The 11,283-nt window shown below is 38.6% G+C and overlaps 1 protein-coding gene across 1 annotated transcript; it reads left to right on the forward strand.

Moving 5' to 3' along the window:
* Positions 1-164: 164 nt before the first annotated feature.
* LOC140948749 (uncharacterized) lies at positions 165-10,744 on the forward strand. The gene is made up of 4 exons (XM_073398016.1): positions 165-2,495; positions 6,565-6,645; positions 9,620-9,749; positions 10,158-10,744. Exons 1-4 carry the CDS (start codon positions 270-272, stop codon positions 10,292-10,294), a joined length of 2,574 nt encoding a protein of 857 aa, XP_073254117.1. The 5' UTR covers positions 165-269; the 3' UTR covers positions 10,295-10,744.
* The last annotated feature ends 539 nt before the right edge of the window (positions 10,745-11,283 follow it).

An 11,283-nucleotide genomic window follows, 5' to 3' on the forward strand; every position in this document is an offset into this window, starting at 1 on the left:
TGAAATCACTTTATGTAAATGAGAACCTATATTTTGTGCGTCAACTACCTTCCTTTAACTTTCCTCGCCTGTTAAGATATCAAGTTATTAACGAACAATTCTGTGAAAAAAGGAACCTAAAATTATCTTTAACAGATTCTCTCTGCCTCGAAGAGTGCCAGAAACAGCTACGATCACTTTATGAAACCAACAGTAAAGTCAAAATCGTTCCGTGGGACCAATGCTCTGCCGTTCCTATCGATGAAATTTACACCCAGTTGTCTTGGCTTATGGATGAGAAGAAGCCCAGCGGACTAACACAGAAGAAACTTGAATGCTACACCGACATTTTTGGGGGCGGAAGACTTAATTATACGCCTAAGCGCATTTTGGTCCACGGACGACCAGGTATCGGCAAGACCGTTTTTACGCAGAAAGCTGCATTCGACTGGTCCCAGCACAGATTTCAAGGAAAGCTAGGTAGATTTGATCTCGTACTTTTGGTTAAATTACGCGATGTTTGTAACCTCAACGATGTCCCAGCCGTTCTGAGCAATGCTAATCTTCTCGCGAGTGATGGTCCAATTTCCACTGACAACCTGTACGATTACGTTCGTCGCCATCAAGAAAACGTGTTGCTTATTTTGGATGGCTACGATGAATACGTACACAGCGCAGAAAGAGAATCACCTGTTCTTAAAATCTGGGAGAAAAAGCAGTTGAGGGATTGTTGTGTTATTATAACGTCTAGAGACATGAAAGGAGAGGGGATGAAAAGTTCCAGCGATGCTCAATTTGAGATTGACGGTTTTGACCGTGAGCGACAAGAAGAGTTCGTCCGCAGATTCTTAGAAGATGATCAAGATGTTAAAGAGTTTTTTCAATACTTAAAGCAACAAGACCTAAACGATGTAGGAAAAATACCTATTTTGCTTGTGATGTTGGTGTTGGTTTGGAACGAAAAGGATTGTGGAGGACTACCTTCATCACGAGCGATGATTTTTGAGCAGTTTATACAGACTATGTTTAATCATAATATGTCTGAACGAAAAGAAAAGCAGGCGGAAAAATTTGACGACCCCAAAGAAGAACTCTGTAAAGTAGGAGAACTAGCTTTTGACGCACTTCTACAAGATTTACTTTATTTTCCTGTCAGTAAACTGGCGGATCACGTTTTGACTGAGAAACTGATCAAGGCCGGGTTGTTTCAGCTGCTAAACATGTCCGCTCTTAATCCGTGCAAAGGCGTGCACTTCATTCACAAATCCATGCAGGAGTTTTTGGCTTCTTTATTTCTAAAAGAAGAACTGTTATCTCAAGAAAGTAAAAGCAATCCTCTCTTCAAAGTCGATTCAATTGAAAAGATCTTTAAGTTGAATGAAGTTTTTAAATTTGCTGCTGAAATGTCAGAAAAAGCCGCGCGCGAGATCTTGATCTATCTGTTGGGAATGGCGGCGAAGGAAGACGGAGAGTACAGCCTCGACAACCAAACACCGTCAGCGTCAGATTTGCCAGAAAAACAAACAGATCTTTTAACTTTATGTACACAGTTTTTCTTCCACTGCTCAGCACACACTAGAAAAGAACTTTTCCCCACTTTTCTTTCTAATCTAGGAGGTGTCTTCATTTTAAATCCTGACCAGCTGAACATCGCAGCAACGGAAAATTTTGTTAAAACTACCGCTTCAGTTATGTACATATTTTTCTCTGATAGCGACAAGTATACAGAGCAAAGTTATAATAACTTAATAAGTCTAGCACAACAATTAAACGCCGTTATAGTTAGTAGAACAGGAGAACAGAAAGCATCAGAATTTTTGAATGTATTTCCATGGCGTAGAGTAGACGAGTTTTTTTTAATGGGAGAAGAAAACAATTCTTACCTTTATTTTACTAAAATTGTAAAAAAGCAATATGATGGCATCCCTTCTTTTCCATATAAAATGGTAAAGGCGTTAGTTAGTTTAGATGAGACAACAAAGAGGAAAAACATGAATGGTGATGAGTCAAGTGAAGAGAGCAGGAGCAGCTGTTGTTCAAAGCGTCATGGTCTCTCCAGGGTTCGTGATATTTACGCTGGATTTGTGTACAGGTCAGAAGTGGAACTGCTGGGTGAGATGATGCCGTTTATCACCGCTCCACACGCGATAGCGGTTTGGGGTAAAGACGGTGAAGTGTACGATGCTGAGTTAGCAGAGTCTCTACTGAGGGGCATCCGACCAACACACAAACTGAAGTTCTTAGCAATCGGTGGTATCAATGTGACATCATCACCTGCTGTCGAGTTCATCGACTTTTTATTCAAACAATATCTTCCAAACTTGGAATCGCTCTACATGTCAAGGAATCCTCTTCTGGGTGCAGGAGTCAGCAGCTTGATTAATCATCTCAGCTGCGCTCCTCACCTGAAGACACTAGACCTTGTAGAAGTGAAAATGACTCCACAGCAGGTGAAGGATCTCACATCTGCGATACAGCAGCACGGCAACATCACTTGGCTGTACTCATCCTACCACGTAAGTTTTCCAATTTTATCGTAATTTGTTTCTTTATCCTTTGTTTACGGTTTATTTCTAATCAGCTCTTGCCTTTCACCATTTTCTTTTCTTTGTCATTTTTATACTCGACAAAACACGAGATTTTGTATTTGAAATCAAATCAGAAACTTAAGCAGATTCAAAGTATCATTTCAAATTCATCTCTTTCAACTGATTAAGCTAACTGCATAACATGTTTTAACAGAGAACGTTAAGAACAAGTAACTTCAGCTGATATTAAAACATGGAGTTGAACACAAGAAGGAAAATTTCGTTTCTTCAAGCAGCCATAAGGTGATATTATTGGGCGAAAACAACACTGAGAACTTCCAGCTAAACAAAAGCGCATAATTTCCACAGTATTAATTTCTGAATCAATTTTAATTCATACAGTTCATAAAGTAACAAACAACAATCATAAAAGCAAATGAAAGATGTTCAGTTCATGTTCAACGCAAACAAAAAAGCTTAATTAGTGTGCTATTTGAAAAAAGTGAACAGTAAACACATTGAACTCACAGCTTTACCTTTATCGTCCTGGGCCCCTACAAAATCAGTTTAAGTCAAATGAAGTTTTCTTGAAAGTCCAGAAAACAAAGAAGTCTTTTTTTATGGCTGTTCTTTTGTTTGTTAGTTCTTGCGTTTCTTTGGCAAATGCTGGTTCTTGAAGTTCGGTGAAGCGTTGTTTTTTGGAATTGTTTCTCGAAGACAACGGTTGAAAGCAACACCAAAAAAAATTTTTCACAGGTAAACACTTCGCTGTTCTCCACTGTATAGCAAAAGTGCCCATTTTTTCATCGCGTAAGTAGCCTAATGTTTTCAACTTTCCAAGAACACTCGCCATACAAATCAAATCCTGCGGAGCTTTGCGCTGTCGTAAAATATCCCTATAAATGATGTTTCCTTGAGCTTTTAACAACTCCTTGGCAAAGAGTAAAAATAGGTGAATCCTTGCCGTATGTAACATTTCCTTGATGTTTTCTCATTAAGACGGAATGCACCAGGAAATTGAGTAATTTTAATTCTCAGTGAACAAAAACCTTGCACCAGAATAATTTAAAGAATATTGCTTTCTTTTTTACATTTTTCAAGGGCTAAAAATGTAATTAGTCATCTGTAATAACACTAAAGAAATTCTTTTGTGAGAGTCCGAGAAAATGAATGTCACATTTCACAACAATTGTGAAACACAGGTTAACGTCGCCGTGGAAAAAAACTACGCAGTTCCTATACAGCACTATATTAAATTCAAACGCAAAGAAAGACAACACTCCATATTGGCGTTATAGGGGGAACACCGCTCCTCTATCGGCGTGACGTTCAACTTCTTCATGTGACAAAAGCGTGACTAGAGCGCAGCCTATCTCCCAAGCGGAGTGTACCGCACTGGATCGGACCAGTAGGACCAAAAACCTCAAGCAACCAAACATATTATATGGCAAAATAGCGCTAAGTCGCCGAAAACACTTCAAAACGGCCTGAGACGCGGGCAAACAATAAAGAATACAACAAGGCAATAATGTAAGTCGATTTTATTTAAAAACATAACATTTTTTCTCTCTTTTAAGAAAAACCGTTTACATCCCATACAAGGCTTTGTAAATAACCGTTTGTAACACAACACCGCTCGCGAGCAAGAGTCAAGTCCGCGTTCCTGTAGTGAGCTTGGGCCGCCTCTGGTTGCGGGGCGTCAATAAAACCAGGAACATGGAACATTCCGGAACATGCCGGAACATCCCGGAACATGAAAAAATAAAAATAATTTTCATGAAAATAAATAAATAAAATAATAATAATAATAATAATAAAATAATTTTTATAAAAATTAATAATAACTTAAAATAACAAAAAACCGAAAGAGAAAGAAATAAAGAAAAAGAAACTCGTATCATCTCCGGGTATGAGAAAACAATATTTTGTCGCAAATAATTTGAGGGGCGAGGGTCTATGGAAATGACAGTAATGAGTGAGGGTTTGCTTCTAAATTCAAAATATATTCAAATGGGTCGCGAGGAGGGGGTTTTTAAGCTTTACTCACACAACCGGCTACCTCTTGTAAATGTTTGCCATGCGATTTAACGGTTATTCATTTACGGCTTTGCGACCGTAAGAAGAGGTTAGGGGCTCGTCGCTTTGGACTTTAGTAACTTAATTACCGACTCGGCTTGACATGACATACTGCACCGACATTTCAGACCATAGCAGAACCGCAAATGGTTAACCGCCAAATGATTAACTCATGGCAAACGATTAGAAGAGGTAGCTGTGTGAGTAGAGCTTGAAAACCCCCCTCCTCGCGACCCATTTTAACAATAACCATTCCCGGGAGCTCTGGCGCGTCACTCTCCATTAACTGCGATTTACTGTTTCACTGTAAATCTTTATAAAATTCCATGTGTAAGATGTAATTTTGTGAAATTTGACATTCATTTTCTCGGGTTACCATGAGAAATTTCCTTTGGTGTTATTGCAGATGACTAATAACAACTTTAGCCCTTGAAAAATGTAAACAAGAATTCAATGTTCTTTAAATTATTTTGGTACAAGGTTTTTGTCTACTGAGAACTAAAATGGCTTCTGTCTTAAATTTGAGTTCATCCCAGAGTTCATCCTGAACAGTTTGCCGTTGAAGAGCGAACTGAACAAACTACAAAAACAACAAACGATGTCATTCAAAGCCTAGTGACGTGGCGATAGCTGATTGGTTAAATCCACCTCGGATGATTTGTCGCGTGGTTGCATTTTCCCGCCTTTCGTTTGATTACGTAACGAATTCCCGTCCACAAAAACAAAAAATTCACTGTGATCTGTGAGTTTTGTGGGGCAGAATATTTTGGAAAGAAATAATGTTTAACACTCCGTTTCTGTCATTAACAAACTTCCGACTACGGCTGTCTACTCTCTCTCTCTCTCAGAACGCACTCAGTCATGTATAGACCACGAGAGGCCTGTTTCAGGCGTTCAGAGAGTGCAGACGGCGTAAAAAGAACAAAGGGCGAGAAAACGGCGAGGGGTTTTAATAGGGGACCTCTCTCCCTCCCTTGCGATTTCTTTTTACGCTCCTCTTATCATTATTTCGTGCCACTCCCCACTATCTGAACGCCTGAAATATGGTAGCCAAAGGCGTCTTATATATGTTTTCGTGGAAAAATAAATGCTTTTCCTTTTACAGCGAAAACTTCTTAGCTGTTTGGCAAATCTCGCTGATGTCATCTTTTAACATTTTGTTCCTACCATACCTACTGGCTGTTAAAAAAATCAGTGTTTTACGCAGATTGGTAGATCAACAAAAAAATTGGAAAAAGTCGAAGTGATGTATGATTTTAAAAAAACAGCGGATTATTTCCTTCACGATCAAGCGATCGGTGTAGTAAACACCCGCGAATAAGAAGCTAGTGGATTAAGAATCCCCTGAGCCAAGCAAGATCAAGCAGGTTCTTATATGTTGGTTACAGTTAAATTACGATAAACAATTTAACCAAAGACTGTAACTTTCAAATTGCAAATTAAAAGTATAACAAGAACATACTCTCATGGCGAGGAAGCCCAAGAGAAGCCACCGGGCTTATACTGTACCAAACTGTATATAAATTCGGTCATCGATTTTGTTAGGGTGTAGTAATACAATTGTCAATAAATACTGTAAATTTGAGGACTAAACCCAAGATTATTTACTTTTCTGGTAATTAAGAATCTATTATTATCTCCTTCATAAAAATTAAGAACCTAATTAAGAACCTAGCTGGTCTATCTTGCCAATAAGTACCCCAAAATTTACCAGACTTAAAAGTAGGTTCTTATTCGCTGTTGTTTACTGTACGACCTGTACCCTCATCCGGTTGAGATGGTTGCGAGTCCTGTCAGTTTGAATTTAGTACATCTTGTCAAAGCTGTTGTCAGATAAACATTTTTTCCGCTTTCCCACTTTATATATTCGTACGTAGATTCTATCCTGTAGTACCATCCTGAAGGTTTTAAATGTGTACACGTACAAACTTTACGAAATAGAGATGGATGTTTTTAAGTATTGTTTTGTATTTTGTTGAAGGATGTTCATGGGAACCCCATACCTAAATGTAAATGGCCATCAGAGAACGACTGGAATAGTCGGTTTCCTCACCTCTTTCAGGTTAGTCATACTGAACTTCTTTTATGTAAGTTAACTTAAGCAATTTTGTTCTAAAGTTGAAGACTTTTAGTATTAATGTGAACAGTTCAATTTTTCTGTCCGTCCGTTACACGCTTAGCCTCCCATTAATAAATTTATAATTTAAAACAAACAATAAACTTGTAATCCACAGATGATCCACAAGGGCACATTCGACGTTTGACTTTTGAGGAAAAGGCTAAGTGATTTTAGAGTGAAACAAATCTTGCATCGAGTTGATAGCCTTATATGTACACCCCAAAAACAGCACTGGCAATCGTCTTTGCTCACATTTAAGAGCAATAATGGCTCTTGGCTATCACAGTAGATTAGGCGTGGAAAACAAATTTTTACTTTACAAAATCTTGCCAACAAATCTGGGTGCGTGCGAACCAACCTTTTATACTTTTTATACATCACATCTGAGGTGAAAGAGTACTATGAGGCGCTGTTTTTATCATACAGACCTCAGACAATTGGCAGTCAGTTTCACAATTTTTCAAGACAAATTGCATTCACTCAATATTCAGGACCATCGAAACACGCGTGGGCTTTTAGCGAAATAGCCTGAAATTCATCCGATTGCTTCGAGTCGTTTTTTCCTCTCAACAACGTCTGAATCGACCGGCCGTTAATGCCGTCCAGAGACGTCACTCACTACCCGAAAACCGGGTAGTGATTTTGATTGGTTGATTGTCTAAACATTCGTATAATTATGTATAATGATATTCAGCGGATCGTATCCCTGACAATCTTTTGTTTGGTTCAAACATTTCGATAAGCTCAATCTTTATCTTGAACAGCAAAATTGCCCTTGTCTTCGAAACTGAAATGCTAAATTGAACTGCGAACAAAGAATCATTCCAGAGAGTCGGTAGGTTTTTCATTTAGAGCCGCTTTGTGGTTTCGGCGGCCGGCGATTTTGTTTACGCGAATTTTTCTGAGATCAATGTTATAATTCGACCTTCTTGCTATTTTTACCGTCACGTGTAAAGCAAATCATTGTGTTTTTAAACGAAGTGAGTGTTCCGTGTGTGTGTTTATTTCATTGCGTGATTGCGACCGGTTCAGAGTTGTACTGCATGCAGTTGATAGTTTGAACGTTAAACATGAATTACAATCGAAAAAAATAAAGCAGTTCTGTATCATGCAGACATTTCCAAGCGATATTTCTCGGTTTGCCACTTGAAAATCGTGTTTTACTTTTTGCATGAATTAAAGTAAAGTTCAAGGAGTAATGACGTCACTGGACGGCGTTAACGGCCGGTCGATTCAGACGTTACTGAGAGAGTAATAACCACTCGAAGTAATCGGATGAAATTCAGGCTATTAGCGGAACCGTTCAAAAAATTTCCAAAATCACCTATACGGCCAGCCGGTTCGAATTTTTGACAAGCTCCAAATTTGCAAAGAAATTTTAAAAGAGTTACGCTTCAACATAATAAAGAATTTATTGTGTTTATTTTTTCTTGATAGTTTTATGACGACGATGTGTAATCTTAAAAAGCGTTTGATACACACGGCATTTTGAGTACTCCTGCAAGCGATGTTCATGAACATATACTCGACCTGGATGGGTCGACACCTGAGCCCGCGATACGGCCAGGTGATACTGGTCAGCGGATACGTTTTTTTGACAGCTGTCAATTGATCAGAACATTGATGTGCAATCAGTTTTCCCCTGGGCTCCCAAAGTAGCTAGAAAGTGTGAGAGTAAACATTGGTATGCCTGTGGTGCGGACGGACGGTCTGTGTACGGTCACGTGATTACCAAATTTTCTCGGATGGGTAGTTTACTACATTTTCTTACCCATGGTGCTCCGCTGCGCGCTCCGCTAATAAACGTTGAAAACCATCGACGTGTTAGCGTTATGATGTGAAGTGCGGAAAATACAAATTTAAATGAAGATATGATCGTCGCAGTGGTAATTGCACTTTAAGCAATTGCAAATAACTCGAAAAAATTTTCGGGACTGCATTTGCAATTGCTGAAATTGCAATTACCACTGCAACGATCATATCTGCATTTAATTTTTTATTTATGTTATTAGAGTCGAGCCTCCATGTGCAACCATTGCCAGTATGCGACCTTTTTACTAAAATACCAAACTTCTCTCAGTCAAAGCTTTTGCAAGCTGGCTAGCCTCTTGTAAATGCACTTTTTCAACTGATATTCTAACATTGTCCATGTTTTAAAACTGCTCGTTTGCGATGAGTTGACGTAGCGAATAATGCCACTATATCCAATGTTCGCCTTATGTACTAAGAAATTCTTGAAAATATACGTGGCGATTTTAGTGACAACACGGCGGTCACGGCGGCATTTAACGGGGAAAGGGGTGTGCCGCTTTGTCCCCTAATCCCTTAGTTGTCACCAGACCATACTCAGCTGCATTTTGCCGCTCTGGTCCAGACAAAACACTTAAGATCCCTCCCTATATATCCCAGAAAAACTATGAACCGGAAAATCCAGTTCTTCATACCGCTGATCAAAGATTGTAAATATTGTAATATACCTCATTCTAGACTCTACCTCAGCCTGTAAACCACACCTTTAACCGTGGAAGTGAGGTATATGTTACATTCCCTTGGGGAGGGAGGGTGGTGATTTATAAGGCCAACTCCAGATAAGCATGCATCATGACGATAAAACAGTAAGGAATTAACTAACCCACTATTAGTTGATTTCCTGTACAGAAAGTTCTCATACAAAGATGCTCTTTCATCTCTGTATTGATGCATATGTTTCATCATCTGCAATAGACCGTATTAGGCGGTCATATCGCACACGGCACTTTTGAAATAAATAGCATTGCATTAATCGTTGGTGATCCACAAATTCAAAACCCAGAATATCTGTTTCATGCAGTCATGATTGACGCCTAAAAGATTAAATTGTTGTAGGTTTTGTCAGTTTATATCATCACTCGTTCTCGTCTCACTTTCATTTGTTCAGACTGAATTGCTTAAAGACCCTCATGTACAACCAAAGCAAGTGTCCACCAGCAGTCCTACCTTAGACACTCGCCCCAGTTGTCAGGACGCGCCATTTACTGTTGCTGTTCCAGCGCCCTCCGCTTCACCTGGTAAGGATTCTTACGACATCTTAATTAAAATTGCGAAGTTTACAACTCCTATGTGAGCATAGAAATAGAACAATGACACGTGGTTGGTTTTTTCTCCCAAAAGGAATTCTTAGTAAAGCTTACTCGGCTTGTAGGATTTGTTGTTCAATGTAGATCGTTTTTTAATAACGTGAGGGTATTCGACTGTATATTCTCTCAGAATTAGCCACAAAACGTACAAGCGAATCAGGTTTATCAATGGCGTTTGAAAGCGGATAAATGTTATGAATCAGAATGGTCAGTCAGGATTCAGACCAACATTTTTCAATTAAGTCAAATACAGTCTTTTGCAAAGCAACATTTCTGTCTGAAAAGTTACCACGTACAATACTATCACCATGTTAATTTCCAGACCTTATTTCTTTACAGCTAGTACATTGTTACTGCGAGCTTTTACTCCTATGGCCCATGGACCCAATCCTGGCTTCCATGTCCGTCCAAACCTCTCCCCTCAAGGTCAGGCTCAAGATCACATCCCTTCCCCCTCAGAAGATCCAGTTGACTGAACAAATGGTGGACGTTCCTGTAAAAAGTCTCTGAAGCTTGAGCCACAATACTTTGGTGTACACAAAATTTCGATACTGGAGAATCGTACAATCTCTCTGCAAACTTACTACAGTGAACAAAGAAACAGAATTTTAAAATTTGTTGTCATCTAACTCAGACAGCTTTCTTCAAGTTTTCATTATTTTTCAGTATTTGTATCTATTTTGGTTAAATTCGTCTGTAGTCTGTCATTGACACAATACGACTTTTTAGAATGCTATAATGAAAACTCTATCGGAGAGTAACCCGGATCAAGAATATTTTCATATATGCAATCTGTACTAATATTAACTGTATCTTCTTTTTGCTGGATACGTAAGACTTTGCAGTATTTAAAAAAGGGACAACATGATCATGTATAAAAAGAAATTGAGTGGTTTTTTTTGTAAATAAACAATAATTTAGACCTTTTTAGCCGCTTTGTTTCTTTCTATTATCCTTACATGATACAGTAATTCAGTCTCAGATCTGGAGATTTTTTCTGATTGGGTCAGAAACAATCACTAAGAAAAGCTCTGTTCTGATGGGCTAAATATAAGGTTTTATGTTTTTCCCACGGGAGTAGGATTTTTGCAATGCTGTTTGAATAACCATGTTACAGATATGTTTGTCATTTGCTACGTTGAATTTTAATAGAAAGGACAGTGAAGTGTCCAAAAATACTTCGTCCACTTCATTCACGAAATTAATTACTACCAAACGGTTCTACAATGTAAAACAAAATGGAACACCCCCCTGACGGGCAGGACCCCCCCCCCCGATTACCTTTAATTACTAAAATGAGGTAAAAAACAATAACTTCAATGAATCAATAAATATTTTTTCTCTGTAACTGGAAAACGGAGATTGGGTCAGATTGAGGAATTCACGCTAATTACGAGATTTTTTCCACTACATTTCAGACCTGACTCAAAATTTAATGTCCTATTTCTTACTATACAGTTACAGC

This window comes from Porites lutea, chromosome 9, assembly GCF_958299795.1.
Source record: "Porites lutea chromosome 9, jaPorLute2.1, whole genome shotgun sequence".
Lineage (NCBI taxonomy): Eukaryota > Metazoa > Cnidaria > Anthozoa > Scleractinia > Poritidae > Porites > Porites lutea.